This window comes from Ictalurus furcatus, chromosome 25 (assembly GCF_023375685.1).
Source record: "Ictalurus furcatus strain D&B chromosome 25, Billie_1.0, whole genome shotgun sequence".
In the NCBI taxonomy this organism is placed as follows: domain Eukaryota; kingdom Metazoa; phylum Chordata; class Actinopteri; order Siluriformes; family Ictaluridae; genus Ictalurus; species Ictalurus furcatus.
The window spans coordinates 18,635,078-18,656,625 of NC_071279.1; the positions used below are offsets into that span (position 1 = coordinate 18,635,078).

A 21,548-nucleotide genomic window follows, 5' to 3' on the forward strand; every position below is an offset into this window, starting at 1 on the left:
TCTGAAGACTGAAGTTATGCTCCGAGGGCAGACTGTATGGTCTTTTCATCCTGATCTCATGAGACATCTTTACACGTTCAAACTTTTGACTCTATGACGTCATTTGTAAAGAAAACGTACGAACTCTTAACCCCACCCATAACCATAACCATAACTTAACCTCTGTAACTTTTCCATGTCGTAACTCGTACAAAAAAAAAATCCCGGTTTGACAGCATGCAGGCATCCGAGTTCCACGGGGTTATGATTAAACACCAGAAACGCTGACCTCTTACCCTCTCGAGAAATCCGTAGTCATTTAAAAAAGCGAGGGTGATGCCAGTGAGTTTTTGTTTCATTTCACGTGAAAGATGTTGTAGAAAAAGAAAGGAACGAACACTAACCACACCCCTAAGTCCGCCCCCAACGCCAACCTAACTACACAAATAACTCTAACCTTGACGTGTCCTTCGTATCTCTTTGTATGACTTCGGCCGTGTCGATTGTTGGAAGGAGTCTCCGCTTTGTAACAATCGGAGATGGAGCTGTAGCTTGAAGTTTTCCGACGTCTTCGGGACAGACGAGTTTTACGCTTTATGATTCCTCGCGAACGTGACTAATTAACTGCAATACAGAAACAAACCCACTGTCGTGGTGAGTGACGGACTGTTTATAGCTGCTCTAATGTGAGTGAGAACTATCTTTAAACGTTAAACGTAACTATAAATGGATAGAAAGTACCACATGGGCACACTGAAGTGGTACAAGAGGAATAAAACACTCAGGCAGATGCTGTCATGGGAAAGTAATCACTGTGGGAACAGTAACTCCAGTTGATTATTCTCCTGTACCAGCATGACTCTGAGCGTGTTATACGTGCCTGCCTTGCTTTCACGCCTCGTTTTAGACAATAATTTGATGGGATTGTTTGTGAAATCTCCACTCTGATGGACAACATCCTACCAACTATTGTTCTAAACTTCAGAACGACAAAACTGAAATAAACATAAATAAATAAACGAACGCCGATTCATTTAACGGCGTTTAAAAGAGCTCATTCTCCGTCTTAGAAACGTTCCTGGACTGACAGCCTAATCCTGAGGGATATCAGACTCACATGGGCGTCAGATTATACGCCCAGAGATCAGACTCAGGCGTCCGTGCATTGGAATTCTGCAGGCGGTTGCGCTGTGAGCTGTGCTTGCCTCTCTGCAGCACTAATGAAGCGTCGTAATCAATGAGCAGTGAAAGCATTTCTTGACACTTTTTCCTGCTCCAGTGTTCTGCAGCGTGAGAGAGAGAGAGAGAGAGAGAGAGAGAGAGGAGAGCTATCGACAGTCTCGTGTTAAATTATTCATTGTCCAAATCATAGATTTCTCGACGACTATTTCAAAACAGGAAACGCCGATAAAATTCCGACGGTTGATTGACAGCGGAGTGATGGACTGGGATGAGTCATGAGCTGTTTGTCACGACTACACGACGCCGTAATGCTCAGAGCCGTAGCTGATCTTCTTAAAAACGAATCTTTTCTCACCACCTTTAACTAGGTTAGACTTCTTCCTCTGTGACTCCAGGAAGCGGTCGTGTGTCGTCGTTCCCAGAAGAGTCTACACGTGTGGTGTGTTTAACAGATTTAGATTTTTTGCCAGTGTTCTATTTATGGTTTGAAATTGCTAGGTTTAATATCTTTTTTTTTTTTTTTTTAAAGTTATGCGTTACTATTTTGAGATAATAATAGAAAAGGAAACAAGTACAATAAATACAAATCTCAAAAATGCAACTAATAATAATAATAATAATAATAATAATAATAATAATAATAATAAATAGAGATTTTATGTTAATTGGGCCGAAAATGAAGCGTGTAGGACTCCCTGGGAAAAGGAGACACTTTCAGGGCTGAGTTTCACACAAGCATCGGAGGTTAAGATCGTGTTAACTGGGAGAGAAAGTATTCAGCGTGATCATCACTCTGCTATTTACAGTTCGTACAGGATTTCAGAGTTTTTTTATTGTTTGCGGCCAAAAAGGTTACGATGCAACTTGCGGTCTTTTGTGATTTTTCTGCGGAAAGCTACGAAATTCGAAATAGTTTTGCGCGCTCTTTCGCAGTGATGTTTGTTGGTAAACGAGACCTTGACTGAGCTGTACTCACGTTCGATGCACGTGAATCGAAGGAGGCTTCGGCTGAATGCGTGTTGCGATGACGTCACGTGACGCGTCTTGGCCCGGAAACCCGCGAAAAAATTGGCGGTAATTTCGAACAATTGCGAGTTCCTTCCGAATATTCCGCCGCTTGCTTGATTTTGATCGCGGAACCATTTGTGAAAACCTTTTGAGAAACTCAGCGTTTAGCCGAACACAGTATTTCCAATGTTTTACGTCTTTATGTTTTGAAGTCTGTTGTTAAGTTCTGAAAACGAGAAGAGAATAAGAAAATGCCCACAAGTTGTGTAATTTGTCCTGTAAGTGTGAAGTAATAAGACACGTCCTCACACAGACTATAAAACTCCTCCCTACGCTCTTCATGCTCCGCACGTATTCTGGAAAATTCTAGGAATGAAACCTTTCCACGACAAATCGATCACCGGGTGAAGACGCAAATGTCCCGAACGGCAATGAGCGCTTTAACCACCGTACACATCTTAATCAGTGGTGGTATAAAAGCTCTCAGCAGAACCAGTTACAGCTTGTTCATTATTAATTAATAATGGCACACGGGCACACACAGCTCTCTTAGACTTGTTAATAGATGGCTTTATACACAAAACACACATCTAATTGTACCATAGTGCTCAATATCTGGTTCCCAGAAGTGTCTCATGACTAAATCATTGGTAAGAAGCAGTACTTTTTTAAAAATTTTATAATGAACCCGGCGTTGTTAAGGTTCTGTACTTGTTCAAATCCCAGCACTGAGCCACAGTTGGGCCCTGGAGCGAGATGTTTAATCTGAAACTGCCTTGCTAGTAGCTGGCTTGGAATAAAAGCATCTGAGAAATGAAGACGTGGAAAATAAACGGTGTATTTGGAGGATTTTCCATCACTGGGTCCTAGATTGCTGGTGATACTGGTATGGGTCCAATATCATGCTCGTTTACTCGTAAAACAGGCTGCGATACCAACCAACAGATAACAGGAAATGACAGCAAACTGGACGTCAAAATGAGCGCAAGTGCCGTTCTGCTAACATCTCAAACGTAAAACCTAGCACGAGGAGTTCATGGCTAAGCACACGGATGCAACCCGCATAAACAGAGCTGAATAAAACGTTCCCTGATCGGTTAATGCGGAGTAGGTTCCTCATTCCAGTGCCAGGTTTGGATTCGGAGTACAAAAAAGGAATCACGCACTTATACTCCGTCTGAGCAAAATGGTGTTGATGCATCCCTCGCTCACGCTGCGTTAGAGTCAATATTCAGGTGGTTTGTTCCTTTCAGCTACGCCATCTACTGTAAACGTTCACCTTTTTCATTTCTGCCAAAATGGGATTTTCTCCGACGATTCATGAGGAAGAAAATGGTGACAGGTTTGAGTAATCGGAGTAAGCACTTGGTTGAGATTTGCAGCCCAACATGTATCATTTTTACTAGAAAGAAAAGAGTAAAAAAATAAATGAATAAATAAATTCCTTGTCCTCGCTTCTTTCATCTGCATGGCAAAGCTATGGGTTTGTTTTCCTCTGCATCTCTTACACCCTTTTTGGGAGAAATATACAGCGGATTTCTTGGTTCAAGCTTGGCAGGTCTCACTTTCGTTAATAGCGAAAAGCCCTGAAAGACATGAAAGTGTCGAAAATGGAAATGAAGTCTGCTGTGACCTGCATAATGCACGGCACCACACAGAGCCGACATGTTTTTCCAGGGTGGCTTCGTTTCCCACCCCCGAGACACTTGCACACTATTTACACTGACAATACAGAATACAAACAAGCTTATGAGGAGCTAAACGTCCTGAAACCACCGTAACAGGTCTAACAAGGCACGAGGACTACATCAAACAAACTCTGTTTATTCTGCTCTCGTCCACCGATACCATTAATATTGAGAGCAGATATTTGTTTTGTTTTGCAGCAGGCTTTTGTTTGGTTTTTTTTTTGTGTGTGTGTGTGTTTCATGCACCCGAGGCCACGTACAAAATGTACCAGTAAGTTCAATTTTTTATTCCTGAGGAGAGCAGGACCGGCAGCTAGGCTGCATGAAGAAACAAATGGGAGGAAATTACGGATCCGCAGTAGATGCTAAATACAGAATTCAGGTCAATACTCTACAGGATTCAATGCAGTAAAAAGAGAAGATGAAAAGAAGCAGAGGAAAACACGGATGCACTCGGTTCTGTACAAAGGGCCGTGACTCACGCTGAGAGCTCAATCAAAACTCATCGGCCTGCTTCGCAACATGGGCTGTAGGTGCAAAAAATAAATAAATAAAAGAAACGTACTGTTATTAACTGTGAGTAGTGAGAGTTACGGCACTCCGTAATGAATAGATCTCGCTTTTCTACCTGTAAACTACCCTTAATAAGAATTAGTGAACATTAGTTACTTGTAAAGCATAAAAAAAAGAGAGAGGAATCAATCCACTATTCAAGTTCAAGTCATTTCTAGCTAGCTAATTAATACAGATTGATATACAATAATCCGTATAGCACTGAATTAATTAGCTCGGGTCGCTGTAATACGAACGAATAATAACGTTTGTCAGCATTGCTGCTTATTTAAATCAGCTGATGCTTTTAAGACAAAAGCAAGCGCGGGAATACGTTTATTTATAGTGAAAATAAAGAAACCCAAAGACTACGAGAACAAGAAACAATGAGGCTAGACAACATAAACACGACACAAATAGCGACACAACGACTAAAGACTGACAAGGTGCGCTAGACATCACGTGACTTAATGCTAATTATCATGAGCGTGAATCAGGTGCAAAGAAGTCATGTGACGTGAGTGTCGTGGTCAGGTGGTGTGCAGTGGCTGATGGGAGACGCGGTTCTGTGTCGTGCAGCCGTCACACGCCGTGGTTGATGATTCACTTCAACGCGTTCATTAGACAGACACTTACTGCTACGTCTAAGATGCTGTGCTAGGGGGAGGTGCATCCAGGGCAGGAAGGAGGGCGTCGCCAGGGCAACATCCTCCTTCCTGAACCAATGGTTGTACCTGCAAACTCTTAGACGCAGTTATTACAGTTAAACAGTTATGAACAAAAAGCGTGGTTACTATAGTAACATTTTTATTCAGACTTTTATTCAGGTTTCAATAAATTAATAAATATTTTAAGGTTTTGAATTCCTTAGAAAACAAGTACTGTACGTTATGAATACAGTTGTTACTTTATTGCTAGCAATGAATTAAAAATCTCCAATTAGTTGAGTAATAAAAAATATCGTTCGTATTGTTTATTTTCTAGGATAATTTTTGCCCATTTTTTTTTTTTCTAAAGGGTTTCAATAATACAAATAATGATGACTCCAGAATTATTGGCACCCTTTAGGAAATGGTCAAAACTTATAATAATAGTTTATGATGTATGTATTGTTTGAAGATTAATAAGGGAGGATAAGTAGAGGATTGAGTTTCAGGTTAAATATAAAAATTCTGCACACAGGAATATTACGGATAATAAGTGAGAAATGCAGCAGCCCGCTGAACGAGTTCTGAACGTTGCCGTAGTCAATAATTACCTGTCATTTTTATTTGACTTTTTTTTTCTTGTTTGAATAGCGCAAAGCTGAACAAACCTTCAAGATCAGTTAAAAAGCACTGTGATGAATTTTGAACAGCTGGCTCTGGTGTTTAATTAAGACATCCTCCCTCGCAATTTCTCCACATGTACAAAAAGGTTGTTATCAGTGATTTAGTTCAGGGCCACAGAAGTGATTTAATTGAAATCTGGCTGATTATCACAGTATTCCTGACATGTGGAGACATTCGGAGTGAAACCGGGGTGTGTGAATCTGATTATGTAATGTGAAAATTGCTTTTTGGCTGTCAGGCTTTTGTATGGATGATAAAAATGCTTTACTTCTGCTATGTTATGTTTGAAGTGTGGGTAATTTTATTTTGATAAATGGCTTAAAAGGGCTTGATGTGTATTCTGCAGCGAGACTGCAGTGACAGGAGCCTTCTATCTGCTCGCTAACACCATTACACCAAGTAAGGAATAAAATGCTTATGCATCCATCCATTCATCCATCTATTTTCTATACCGCTTATCCTGCTGGGTCCCGGGGAACCTGGAGAGTATCCCGGGGAGCATTGGGGAACAAGATGGGGTACACTCTGGACGGGGTGCCAAACCATCACAGGGCACAATCACATACACATTCACACGTTCATACACTTTGGACATGTCAATCAGCCTACCATGCATGTCTTTGGACTGGGGGAGAAAACCGGAGTACCCGGAGGAAACCCCTGTAGCATGGAGAGAACGTGCAATCAGACCAATCAGAATCCAGAATTCAACGTATAAGAATTAAAAAGTAATAATAATGAGAGAATACAATTTGTCTGAAAGCATGTTACTTTGTGCATTCAACAGAAAAGAAGCCTGGTATTGGACAATACTTAGAGGTATTCTGGTCATATCAGATATTGGGGTTGTTTAAAAAATGCACAATCCCAATATGTACAGATTAAATCTTTGAAAACAACCCATTCAACACTGTGGTCTAATGATATTTATACAAAATTGTCTGATTATCCACTTGGAAAAATGTTCAAATTTCCCTTCGGGAAATCAGTATGCGCTCTGGTGTGTCCAGCTGCTTTTAGAGCAGAACTTTCTCTTTGCATCGTGACATAGATACTGTAGCAGGGTGTACTTTCTCTCCCTCAGCTGTCCTGCCAGACATCTCTTATTAAAAATCTTTACTGCATGTGTTCAATAACCCATTTCTTCTCCCCTTCTCTCTCGTTTCCTTCAGCTCATGGCCTGTTGAACACCATTAGCCCTCGTCACATCGGTCCAGGCAAGGTCATCGTTTCCATCATTCTCCCAACCCCCCCGTCCCCCATCACCTCCTTAAACCTTGAGCGTAAGGCAGTCACATACTTCCTTGTGGAAAGGTGTACTATGGAAAGCCTGAGCGAGCTGCAGAACCCTCTGCTGGACAAGAACAGCAAGCACGTGGTCAAGGCTGACTACGGCTACAGGAGTGACTTCCCCAGCAGCCAGTACCAGGAGAACATCATCAACTACTTCGTGACCAGCAGCGGAGGCAGAGGTGGAAGAGGAGGAGGAGGAGTTGGAGGAGGTGGTGGTGGTGGTGGTGGTGGAGGAGTTGGAGGTCAGGTTGGGGTCACGGCCACAAACGGTAAGGCTAAAGCTCAGCTCCTGGACGCCACTTCCCTTCACCTGGCAGTGGAGGCTTTTTACAAGCCCAACTTCATCCTCTACAAGGACGACGTTACTGTCAAGGCCAAGGACTACAAAAGCGAGTGCTGTGAGACCACCTTCACTGAAAAAAAGGAGAAGGAGGTGTGCGCGGAGACGCCCGGTGCTGAAGATCCACAGGCTAAACTCCTGGATGAAAATGAGGTGAAGATCCAGACGGTGTCCTATGAAGTGGAGGAGGAGGAATACATCGAGTATGAGGTAAAAATGCAATGGTTGTTTAGAGTTCATGAGCATGAGGTTAGAGCTGCGTATGCCATCGGGACACACCCACTAACATACGCAACGATCCACTGTAGATTAGCTGCACATTTACCAGCCACCATTCAGGGGTAATTTACTCAAAAACATATCTCAGTTTACTGTTCAAGAAAAAGACCCCACTCATCTACATATCATTGCTACAGTATGTGGATGACCTGTTGCTATGCAGCCTGTTTCTAGTGGTAACTTTTAAATAGAATAGTGCTAATCATTTTCATTTCCATACCTCTACAAAGCCAATTACTTCTCAGTGATATACACGGCACCATCTTCTGCGATGAGAATGGGGAAGTGCTCAAGAATAGCCTACATACACAAGCTGTTTCAGGTAGCATGACGCACTATTTTTCTCTTATACTTTCTACTTGCTTGTGGACTGCGTGGAATAATAAAGATGAAGAACAGCTTGTCAGCATTTCAGACACCTCCAGCTGATTTCTCAAGGGTAGCGTTCGTTCTGACTTACTACTGTATATGCTTTAATTAGAGTGTGAGAACATTCAAACGAACAGCTTGCAGATTCAGGCTCATTTCTCAGAAATATAACGGCAGTAATAAGAAAATATGTCCACTGTTACTTTATGCCCTTGCAACCATGTGTTTGGAACCAACTGCACAGTCTGAGAGAGGGAGGATTGCTTTATTCAGCAGACCTGCCGAATGTTCAACCATCTAAACGTTAATGTAATGTTAGTCCATAGAAACTGAAGCGTTCCCAGCATTTTTTTTCCCCCACACCTGTTTGAATGTGTCTGCACTGACTGGTGCAGGAGAGTAAAGGAAGCACAGCATTTTTAACCACTTTCTAATTAGCGTTAGCATTCGATTTATTTGTAAAGTGTTCGATTTGAAACTTTGTTTTAAGCCTTGTATTTAATCTCTCTTTATCATGTCAAAGTTCCCTCCCTTTTTTCTCTTCAGGCTGAAAACGTTTCGGTCTTTGTCTCATTTCAGGCCAAAATTTTCATTGCATCCAGAATACATCTAGTTAACTGATGTTAAGTATATACTGTCTTGTTTTAGCTAAGTCGAACAGATTTAACGGAGACAAAATTTTACACCGCTCGATGTTAAAGTTAATGTCAATGTTAAACTCGATGTAAAAGGCAGGCAAAAACATCAGGGATAAAGTGACAACCAATCAACAATCACAGCAAAAGGAACAGGCGAAGGACCACAATTGAAAACAAATCAGAACAAAAAACGAACAAATGAACAAACACGGGATATAACGTCTTAGAAATGCGATAGGAAACAATGCTAAACTTCCCGATGAGGCTGCGTCCGAATATCCCTACTACTCTACTATACAGTAGGTGAAAAGCAGTACACCGAAGGATGTAGTATGTCTAAATTAGTATTCCTAAAACAGTAGGCGAGAAATACCCTACTCTATCCCATAATGGAACCGGACATGCCATGTGAAGCGAATACAGTAGGTACTGTGACAGTAGGTAATGCCATAGGTACTGTCGATTTCAAACGCAGCCAATGAGTATATAAAGAGTATGAGTACAGAAATTTCCACTGACCTCCACTTTAAGGTAACGTCACATTTATATTATGGAAATTCTGAGACAATTAGGAAGTAAACGTAATAACATACACAGATAGAGTCTTATTGTTTGGTAAAATACTGTTTTTTATAAGGTTCTATCCGGCTGTTCTAATGACTCAATCATGTCAATCTCATTAAATAACTTAAAATGTAAAACACAGCAGAGAAAGCTATTTAAAGGCCACGTTACGATAATAAGTGCTTTTCAGTTTTGTTTTTCTGAGTTTATTCTCTAGTGCAAGATTTCTTTATTTTTGTTTAACCTGAAGTCTTCCCTATAAACAAGATATTTTTCTCTTCTAATTTCACTGTAAAACTACATTAGAGCATATAATAGATGTTTTCTGGAAGGTTCAGTTTATTAATCACACTGCATGTAGCTAGCTAATGTGTGTGATATTTCATGCTAATGTTAAATGACATTAGCTATAATATTTACTTTCTGCTGCGCTGAACACTTTCTAATGCAGAATGTTTAAAGAGTTTATCTGTGAGCTTGGAACTTTTATTTATTTATTTATTTATTTATATGTTTTAAAATATGACATAAGTATAAATATGACAAATTGTTGCAAAAACAGTTAATAACACTACAGGAGAATAAAGTGTCCCCACTGATGACGAATTTTTGACCAAAACGCCAGATAGAACCGAGGTCACAACATGTCCAGAAATGAAAAGATTTACAGCTAAAACCTGCTCGCTAACCTGCTGATTACCCGAGTGTAAGATCAGCCTCATTAACACGACGCTTCATGATGATCGGGTGATGAAATGCAGCGTCTAATGAGGACAGCGACAGCGTGTCTCTGTGTGTGTGTGTGTCTCTGAAGGTGTGAGACTTTATTTCATGCCGTATCTCGGAATACCAGGGTGTCAAGGCGCCATAGATTTATCGCTCCAGCCTGAGCAGCACCAGATCTCATAGCATTCCATGCATGAGCTTCGCGGCTTCACTGATACGCGCTTCAGCAAGATCAGAAATGAGGTGATGAATGCATGACTGGCTGTAGCCTGATATCTGGTCTGATGGTCTAATCACTACTGAGAATCATGACCTTTAGTATTACATCAAAAATTAAATTGACTAAACCACAGAAACTCAGATTAAATTGTTTTGTAAAACTGTGTGTAGGTGCAGACAGAGCTCAATAGGTGCAATACCAAACACACACTAGGTACTCAAACAAGAATACCGAGAATCAAGTGAACGCAGGAACACAAAAACATGACGTGAGCTCGACAAATGCAAAACAAAGAGCGTTACCAAAGACAGAACTTAAATTAGACATAAACGTGACTCAGGTGCACGTGATCTCGTAAGGTGCAGGGGCTGATGGGTAGCGTAGTCCTGACAGCTGGGGCTGTTCGATTTACGTGTTTTAGTTCCATTCTGGCCGAAAAGACTGGACCCCAAGCCTCAGTATTATGAGTTGCAAGTTAATATTGCAGCTAACATCAGATAGCATTAGCATTGAATGTTATAGACATTAGATACCTGCATGCAGTCTAGCCCCATTAATAAACTGAAACTGGAGTCCTGGTCAGCTAACTCATCTTATAATATATATAATATATATATATATATATATATTCAATTTTCGGAAAGTTTTCAGTGTCACCAGCGCTGCTTCTTCACCTTTTAAAACCTCAATTTAAAGCTTTCTACTCTCTGCCAAGACCATTCTCCAGGAGAAAAATGAATAATCCAGGAAAGGATGAATAGATGTACTGGAGTACTGGTGAAAAAAAAAGCTTTATTTTTCTTCCTAATGTTGCTATTGAGGTCGTATATGACAGAATAAGACGAAGTGCCGTGGGATTGGTCTGAGGAATCATTCTAGACAGTCAACTGGATTAGTCGCTTCACTGAGTCATACCTGATTTGCATAGATTTGTGAAAATCTCTCTTGAAATCTCGTTTGTTGCTGAAATCGCAACTTCCCCCTGCTGAAATAAAACCCCCAAAACAAATAGAAACCATTACAGAAATTCTAACGCTTTTAACCGTTATAACGGGAATTGTATTGGTTTTAATGGAAACTATAATATTCCTTGTGGGTCTCTGCTGGTAATGTGTTTTGGGTTTTATTGGTGGCATGTTTAACACAAACCATTAAATCCTTATAGAATATGCCCCAATACACACTACATTTGTTAATGCTTTTAATGGTATTTTTAAATGGAAACCATTAGAATTTCTGTAATGGTTTCTACTGGGTTTCTTTTCAGTAGGGCTGTGCAGAGAAACACGTATGGTACGAAGCCCCCTGTCGCTTGCCAGTTCTTTAAGTAACAAATCAAGTGGAATAGGACTTCTTATTAATGCGAACACTTCTTCCTGCTTTAATATGTAGATTTGTTTACAGCTAAGCGCTAGTTATTTGATGACGCCTGAGGTTTTGGACCGTGTACACAAAACCCTGAATTTGTACTAAAACTTAAAGCGAACATTTCAAATCCTAACAGCAGTCGTGTGTGTGCGTAGTTTTAAAAGCGCCGCAGTCCGCCTGCTGTATCGGTGATAAAAACAAGCTTTTAAGCGTCCTCACTGAAGCGCTTCCTGCTGCTCTGATTCTGTAATCCCCACCTCCGTCTACCTCCATGTATCATGTCTGAGTCAGAGCTTCTAGCCACTCTTCTTTCTTTACTTTTTTTGCTTTTCTTTTCTTTCTTGCCGATAGCCATGCTCGTCTCTAACCGGAAGACGACGCTAATGGCCCTTGCGTTCCCTTTTCGTGAGGTTTCTCAGTGTCACCAAAGCTGCTTTTCGCCTCTTTAAACCCCAATTTAAAGCTTTTTACTCTCTGCCAAGATCTCACCTTTTTTCCAGAGAGACTGAGCTGAAAATGAATTCCGGGAAAGGATGAAAAGGAAGAAACTGCTCTTTCATCTCCAACAGTTTATTAGCCTAAGCTAAATTCTGCAGCTCTGAGAAACTCAGTATTTTACAGCCCGCACCAGGCTGTGTTTTAATACTAAGAAGATGATAATGATGATGATGATGATGATGATGATGATTATCGTAGGTACTCATCACTCGTCCTTGTGAGGAGATGGCTGTTATTTTGGCCGCAGTGCTTATTCTGAGAAACTGCATTTTTGTCAGGTTATTTTGTGCAATCATGACCACACACTAACTTTGAACACATGATCACAAGAAACCATCTTCTGTCAGAGGCTTTGATCTCACGCATCACATAATACACGTTGATGTCTGTAAAAGAGGAGATTATTTAAGTCGTATTTACACATGTTAAAAATCCTCCCTGTTAACGCAAGATTTCTGACGAGTCATATTCATAGCTTTCATTAGCTCCGTTAGCTAACTTTAGCTAAGTAACGAGAAAACAAGCACGACACAAATTTAATTGTGTACGAAATGAGATACACAGATCCGATAACAAAAATACACACACATAAACATCCGGGAGCGTAAGCGTGCTCTACGCTCTGCTATATGCTCCAGCTAGCTAGCTGTTGCTACCCAGCTAACTGGCTAACAGTAGTTACCTAGCTTGCGCACATTCTGTTAACCAGCTTGCTGGATAACATTAGGTAAAAAACATAACACAAATCATATTGCACAACAGTATACACCAATCAGATGAGGAGACACATCACAAGCAGACTGGTGCTAAAGTTTTTCTCTACATGCTCCAGCTAACTAGCTAATGTTAATCGGTTATCTAGCTAGCTTGAGTTCCAATGTTAGCTATAATACAAGTACAGCACAGTTTGAATTGAAATAAAATACACAATTCAGATAATCAAAAATACACACATGTGACCAGGTGTGAAAGGTTTTTCTACACATTTAATTTTACATTCCTGTGCACGCTCTAGCTAGCTACTTTATGTTAGCCAGCTAGCTGGCTGATTTGGGCTATGTATCTTTAGATTGAAGATGCTTACTTTTCTACGATGCACAAACAGTTCACTGAGAGATCGAAATAAAGCTCACACAGCCAACTGAGCAAGCTATTCAGTTCAATTCAATTTTATTTGTATAGCACTCTTAACAACAGACATTGTCACAAATCATCCATCCATCCATCCATCCATCCATCTTCTGCCGCTTACTCCTTCTTCAGGGTCGCGGGGGAACCTGGAGCCTATCCCAGGGAGCATCGGGCACAAGGCGGAGTACACCCTGGACAGGGTGCCGGTCCATCGCAGGGCACAATCACATACACACTCACACCCATTCATACACTACGGACACTTTGGACACGCCAATCAGCCTACCATGCATGTGTTTGGACTGGGGGAGGAAACCGGAGTACCCGGAGGAAACCCCCGCAGCACAGGGAGAACATGCATTGTCACAAATCAGCATTAATGAAATATATAAATTCCAGATATACATTTTTATTTAGCTTGATTGTTTAAACAATAAATAGCTCTGAAAATCTACTCTTGATGTGAGCCCTGGACTTTACATATGATAAGGATAAGCCAACATGAAGACCAGAGAGCTGTCTATGGGAGAAAAGCAAGCCATTTTAAAGTGGAGAAAAGAGGGAAAATCTATCAGAGGCATTGCACAAACACTCAGCATAGCCAATACAACTATCCGGAATGTTCTGAAAAATAAAGACTAACAACCAGACACCGAACAGGTCGGATAAGGAAAACAACAGCAGCTGATGATAGAAACATTGTGAGAGCTGTGAAGAAAACCCCCAAAAACAACAGTCAGTGACATCACCAACAACCTCTACAGGGCAGGGTGAAGGTCTCACAATCCACCGTTCGAAGAAGACTTCGAGAGCAGAAATTTAGAGGCCGTACCACAAGATGGAAACCACTCAAAAAAAGCCAGATTGGAATTTGCAAAGAAATACAGAGACGATCCACAAAAGTTCTGGAACCAAGATGAACCTCTACCAAAGTGATGGAAAGTCCAAAGTGTGGAGAAAGAAAGGATCTGCTCATGATCCAGAACATACAAGCTGATCTGTGAAACATGGTGGAGGTAGTGTCATGGCTTGGGCTTGCATGGCTGCTTCTGGAACATTCTCACTGATCTTTATTGATGATGAACTCATGATGGAGCAGCAGAATGAATTCAGAAGTTTACAGGAACATTTTATCTGCAGATTTACAGAGAAATGCATCCGAATGAATCAGGAGGAACTTCATCATGCAGCAAGACGACGATCCAAAACACACTTCCACCTCAACACAGGACTTCATCAGGGGGAAAGTGGAAGGGTTTAGACTGGACAAGTCCATCAGCAGACCTTCACCCAACTGATCAGCACCTCACCTCCTGAAGAGGAGACTGAAGAGAGAAACCCCCCGAAACACACAACTACTGAAAGAAGCTGCAGGAGAAACCTGGAGAAGCTTCACAGAAGAAGAAACGAACAGTTTGGTGTCAGTGAGTCGCAGGATTGATGCACTTACTGCAAGCAAAGGAAACACAACCAAATATTAAGTGTTATTTACTTATTAACTTCAAGACTGATCCGTTCCTATACTTTTGCTCGCCTAAAAATTGAGCCGTCTGATACAAACGGTTCTATATTTTATGTTGTTTAAACATTTAGATGTAAACACCAGGAAATAAAAGCTGCAATCCTAAAACATCATCTCATCTCCATCTTCTGATCTCAAACCCAAATGTCCTCGGCGTACAGCACAAACAGACGACTCGGCCTGAATAGTTTCAGACGGGACTGTACATTGCTATAACTGTGCTCTAAAAACGATTTTTGTGAATATACACTTCCATTATAAAAACAACCTCATTCACTTAAAATCCTCTAAGTGTTCTATATCTACAGGACATGACTAAACACTTTCTCTTGCCACTTCGTCTAGCGCAGCGTCCGTACAAGATTTATTGCACACAAGCGTGTGATCATTACATTAATTTCAGAATCATTCATCCATATTAACACCAGCTCTCCGTAGGGAACAGAAAGCCAACCGACGATTGGATCTGGAAGTGGTGTTAGTTTAACAGGATGTCCCTGAGAAATAGAGTATTGAAACACAGCGGGGGGGAAAAAACAACTTCTTAAACTTCGATCCTGAGCAGGCTCGGAAATAAACTGGATTTCTCTAAAGCTGATTTCCAACAGCAGGCCGAGAGCGAGTGACACCCGGCGTCAGTGTTTTAAACACGGCTACACAATACGTCGTGTGTCCGTAACGGCCTCACCGTCGACCCTGGAAATGCTGCGGTGGAACGGAACCTGCGATACGCAAATCATATCACATTTGACGCAATTTTACCGCCGGCTCTGATCATCTCGTAACGATTCACGTTCCGGATGAGGCGTCATCTCTCAGGATTTTTTGTGTGAAAATAATACGTCACATCAAGGCGCAAAACTTAGGGTTTTAATAGACAGCCGACACCAAAATTATTAGCACCCTTGCATAGAATAGCCAAAAACAACCGTATAAAATATCACCACTAAATCATTTTTAGGTTTACGTTGCGATGAATAGCTGGCCAGATTTGAACCCTGTGGAGATCCTGTGATCTGAAATCAAGAGATCGTCCACATGCGTAAAAGCGCAATATGGAATATAAAAGATCTTGAAATGTTGTTCAAGATGAATCGTTCAGTACACTCTTAGAAAAAAGCATTTCTTTAAGATTTCTTTAGATAATTGAAGCTTCTTAGCTTTCAAAAGGACCTGTTTCTGATGGGGAAGCACTTTATAGGGTCCCTAACGAGGGACAGCTGAAGAACTTTAAGGGTGTAGAAATGTCTTGCTAGGCATTACAGGAGCGAATAGACTCGATGCTGTTATTCTCTACGGCAGTGGTCACCAAACCCTGTTCCTGAAGATCTGCCTTCCTGAAGACTTTAGCCCCAACCGTAATAACTGACCATCTAATCATTCCGAAGTTCTTGGTCAACTAAAAAAATAAAAAGTGCGTTCGATTTTGGTTGGAGATGAAACCTGCAGGAAGGACGTTCTCAAGGAAGACGGTTGGTGATCACTGCTCTACAGGGAGTCGCAATAATTTTGAAACCAGATTTTTGAAGAAAAAAAAGATGATAATTATGGAGTTGGCACTATTTCAAAGCACGTCATAATCACCCAATCGGTGTAATGACGAAACATCTGTATCCGTAGCGTAGAACGATGTGCAACGTCAAATCAAGGTGTTTATTATAATTATTTACGTATTTTTTCATCATATAAAGCCGAACCATGGAGCAGGCGCTGTTGAAACCTATGTTCACACCAGACATTTGATTTATTCGAATTAGACATGACGCTGTAAAGCATGCATTCAACAAGGATCGGTGTTTGGGCCCCTTCTGTTTATCATTGACACGTGATAAAATGTACTAATCACAGACGACACACAGATCAGACTCAGCACGGATGATGTTTTCTTCACGAAATACATCATTCGTTTTAATTCAAAATTACAATAACACGGTAATTCCAGCCGTGTCGATATTAGTCGCCTAATTACCTAAAGCACAGGAAATGAGCTGCGTTCTTTTTTTCGCTTTCCATGGAAATAAAAATTGAGCTGGGTCAGAAATAAAAAAAGCAAATGTACACATCAGTAGCTCATACAGTCTGACTTTCAGTATAAAATACAGTCCTAATCTAAAATCATTACAGCTCCATGCAGATTGATGTTCCTGCTCAAAAAAAAAAAAAAAAAATCTCCAGCACCGAGCAATCAATTAGTTTCTAAACATTTATGGCTCGTAGGAATCCATCAGCGCTAAGCTAACCCATTCTTAATCTCATTAGTGGTTTATTGCAAGCGCAGCACTCAGGTGATCGAGGGCTGTTTACACACACACACACACACACACACACACACTAAACAAAAAGAGGATACTATGGATTTAGAGGGAAATTCATTTTCAGTAACGGGGTAGATATGTTAGGAACAACAAACACCGCTGGAACAAATGGATCTCTCGCTAAATTAAATTTACATCCACATCATAGATCAGAATAGCAATTCTGTGAATTAATCTGGATGAAGCTGACCAGGTTTTTAGGTCCAATGGCACTGCAGATTTACTCTCTGGAAAGGAAGTGACCTGAGAGCAGGGTTGAGAGTGTTGCAGGTAGTTTCTGAATAAGGTTGCAGGGCATTTTTTTTTAGGCTAGCTTAAGAATACTGTCAGTGTATGCACTCGTTCTAATACGTTATGGTTTCTATAGTAACGGGTCATTCTCAACTCGTCCATAAACAGATTAAAGACAGCATGTATAATCGCGGATGTGGTGAAGTTTTATTTAGGAAGGTGTTCATTTAACATCTACGTAAGGAGTCTCCAGTGTCAGCGCTTTGTAACTGCTGTAAGTGTTTAAGCATTTAAAGTGTACGCGTTGTGTTTTCTTGGTAACATGACAAGCTGCGGGGTTTTTTTTTGGCTTTTTAACTTGGGGAGAGAGAGAGGGAGAGAGAGAGAGAAGCTGGTGAGGGAACGACAGGAACCAACCACAGCATTAAATGTAACTACAAATGTATGACATGATCTTTAATAAATAAACATTTTATTTGCTGTGGTGCAGGAGAAATCAGACACTTTGGGATGTGCTGTTAGAGTAAAATAGTCTTCAGTTCGGAAACGGGAATGCCACTCATCCCTGATATTCTTTCAGGATGCCTCTGTTTTGAATGTTTTGTTGTGGTCAGCTCGGGTTTTCAGACGTTACACCTTGAGAGACCCTTTGGTTATATGAGGTGCTAATCCTACTAGTAGATTACATGACGAGGAAATCCTTTGGCTGGGTCTCATTCGGAGTTCCGGCGGCTGTGTTAGCGCATCGGTATTCCTCCTCCCCGAGTCTGGCTCGAGCGCTCATGCCCGACCGGCATCTCGATCATACCCTCGACGACTGAGACTCCCAACACGCCTCTTAAGCGCAGGTCTGGAGGTCTACAGTGTAAATCACACAGGCTTATTAAACCCCAAGGAGCGGGTGGTTTTTATGTCCGTTCGGCGTGCGCTGAGCATTAATCAACCCTCTGAGGAATCGCACCCCCATGGCTTGCTTCAGCGGACCTGGTGTGGCATAACTTAACATAACCTTTTTCCTTTTTCCCCGTGAGAGAGCTCTCACTAACCCCAATCGAAGGCATTAAAAATGTATGGCAGTGTTTGTCTGCAGCCACCAATCCCCACTGAGACGCTCGGCTCCTAACGCCACTGCCAATGCGGTCACTTGCCCCTTTGTTGGAATATAATCGGCTCTCACCTGGCAGATCTTTCCCCTCGTTCCCCCCATCAGTCTCCTCCGCTTAGACCGCCTCATTCGCTTTCCAACCAAAACATTCATTTCCATTTGTCCTGGCGGACTGTTTGTTTACAGGAGGGAGAAGGGCTGAATAAATTCACCTTTCAGTGTTTGTCCAAAGCTGGAAAAACAGGGCATCCTGCAAAAATAAATGAATAAATAAAATGTGCAAATGTCCAGGATGCAGTTCTGACTGAAGTGGTTTGATGAAGCAGCTAATTACCAGAGTCATAGAGATTCAATTTTCTCAGCTCAAGAGAATACTCGGGCCGAAGCCTTCTACACGACACACACATAATCGGTGTGAAAGAGCAGGAATCGATCACCTCAAAATGAAATAAAGTAACGGATTGAAAAAGCAGGACAGAAAGAGGAGAAGGAATTGCAGGGGGACGGATTTGCGAAGGCTCGGTAGGCAATTTGGCAACATGAATTACTCACTCGCTCTCCCGTAGCCCCGGTCGCCCTGATCCGACGGAACTGTTCATTAATCTGATTGGACGTGTCATGGGCTCCGGGGAAGTGACAGGTCACTCAGAAGAAAAAGACAGGAGCCGTGCGCAGAGCGTAGCTTATTAGGCTAAGATGGTGAACCCAGGCTGTGGGGTTTGAATAGAGACATTTAAATGAAATCTCTAGAAAAGAAAAATAACAGTATAAGGTTGCATTAATGACCTGTTGGTTGTCATGGTGAGGAAGCAGAGGAATGATGTTGAGGCTCAGCGTTGTTACTGACAACCATAATGTAAACTCCTGCAACATGGCAACCGTACAGTTCGATTGGATGGAAAGTGAAAGGGAGGGTGAAATATCTTGTCTGTTTGTGGTGTCTTAGTAACAAGACTTTTTTTTTTGTCTCAACTTCAAGAGAGAGGAAAAGGAAACGCTGGTAAGGGAACGACTGTTTGTAGCTGCTGTAGTGTAAGTGAGAACAAGAACTTGTTTCTTGGGAGCCTTGAGTCTATCCCAGGGAACTCCGGGAGTTCCCGGACAGGGTGCTAACCCACTGCAGGGCACAAACACACACTACGGAGAATTTGGAAATGTCAATCAAGCTATCACATATGTCTTTGGACTGGGGGAGGAAACCAGAGTACCCAGAGGAAACCCTCCTAGCACGGGGAGAACATGCAGGCTCTGTGCAGACAGGGCGGAGGTGGGATTCGAACCCCGGAGGTGCAAGGCAGGCGTGCTAACCACTAAGTCGCCGTGCCCCCTGCAAATCAACATACCGTAACAAGAAAAAAACACCACATATATATTTTATCCTATGTTTCTACATTCTTTTGTTTTTCACACAACTTTTGTGGTTTTTTTTTTTGTCGGCGCCAAAACAGGGTGGTTTGAGTATTTTCAGAAACTGCTGATCTCCTGGGATTTTCACACACACACAACGGTCTCTAAAGTTTACATAGAATGGTGTTAAAAGCAAACAAACAAAAAAACCCTCCACTGAGCGTCAGATCTACAGGCAGAAACATCTGATGAGAAAAGTAGAACTGAGAGAAGAATGGATAGTCTGGTGCGAGTATGCAACCGTAAGGCGGATGAGCCACAGCAGCAGATCACATCGGGTTCCTCTCCTGTCAGCCAAGAACTGGAATCTGAGGCTACAGTGGGTACCTTCTCAACACAACTGGACTGACAAAGAATGGCAAAATGTTGCCAGGTCTGAATGAGTCTCGAGATCAGATCGTAGCGTCAACAGCATGAATCCTTGCACTGTGTAAACAGTACAGACTGGTGGTACTGGTGCTGCTGGTCATGATGGTCTGGCGAATGTTTGTGCGAATGCCACACCCACACCTTACAGCCACAATTTACACGTCTTATAATGGCTCAAACTGCTTCCGTGAACATGACAATGAGTTCAGCGTACTTTAATGGCCTCTGGTCTCCAGATGCTGTGTGAATCCGATGGAGCACCTTTGGGATGTGCTAGAACAGGAGATTCAAATCCGCAGCAAATGATGTCATCATATCAAAATGGACTAACATCTCAAAGGGATATTTCTAACCAGCTTGTGGAGTGTGATGGAGAGTGTGCTGTTCCTTATAAAGCATCCAGTGAGTGTACATCTGATACACATGAAACACACTCTTAAATTAGTCAAACCTTTCAACGTTAGCAAATTGCTGCGGTAGAAGAGGAATAAAACACGTCAGGACATGCAGTTATGGGAAAATAATCAACGTCAGACCCGGTCCCAGTGACTGATTTATTATTATTATTATTTTTTTATAAACTCAGAACGTCTTTGTATCACATCACTGGAATTTGACACTCAGAAATCCGTGAGAAAACCAAATGATTCTCTGACGGATTTGCGATGCTTCACACACATCCCTACTATATTATTCCAGGTAGAAACGGCTTATCAGCAGTGATTTATACAGGAACGCGATGCAGTCATCTTTCTAGGCCACAAACACAAACAATAACAACAACAACAGCAGCAGCAGCTTCTGTGGGCGTAGACGTCATTTCCATTGATTCACAGGAGCATGATGAGATAAGGATAAAAATAATTCATGCTGGAGAAGGTGCAGATTTAAGAGCAGTGATGAAAATGTTGTTGTTCAGAGAGCAACCGAGACCTGATTTGCAAAAGAATAATAATAAGAAGAAGAACGCAGGATGGTAGATTAGATGTCAGGTGGTGAGCTGGCGAGGGCGAATGCGGCTTACTGGATGTGCTCATAGGTCACTGTGGATATTTCTAGATCTTTTAGATGATGGATGAGTTATTCTCAGTGTCCTCTTTTGCATTCGGATGTGAAATGCTTTGGGGGTTTTTTTTTGTTGTTGTTTTTTGTTTTTTTCCAGCAGCACCGTCTCAATAATTATTGCTAAATAAATGTCTGAGAGTTCACACCTCCTATCATGACCTGCCCCTGCTCTTCTCTGCTCTCTTGACCTGGATCTACACTCCTGCTGTTGCATAAGAGGATATAAATATTTCAGCAGAAGTGTGAAACATTATTCTGCGTTCTGCCTTTTTTTACTGCTTTCGAAACTCAAAACAACCTTCACGATATTAAAAAAAAAGTAGTTAGGATGCATGGCTTTTTTTGATCGCGGTACGAAATGTCTAGAA

At 41.6% G+C, this 21,548-nt stretch overlaps 1 protein-coding gene across 2 annotated transcripts in view; it reads left to right on the plus strand.

Annotated features, from left to right (window-relative positions):
* The window catches only part of syndig1l (synapse differentiation inducing 1-like), a 32,133-nt gene that overhangs the window by 1,661 nt on the left and 8,924 nt on the right, over positions 1–21,548 (plus strand). The window contains exon 2 of one of the 2 annotated variants that reach the window (XM_053613746.1): positions 6,913–7,583. In XM_053613746.1, coding sequence (XP_053469721.1) covers positions 7,062–7,583 — 522 coding nt within the window. In that variant the 5' untranslated portion in view covers positions 6,913–7,061. Of the gene's footprint in view, positions 1–6,552; positions 7,584–21,548 lie in introns of those variants that run through there. The other variant, XM_053613745.1, reaches the window with a different exon arrangement.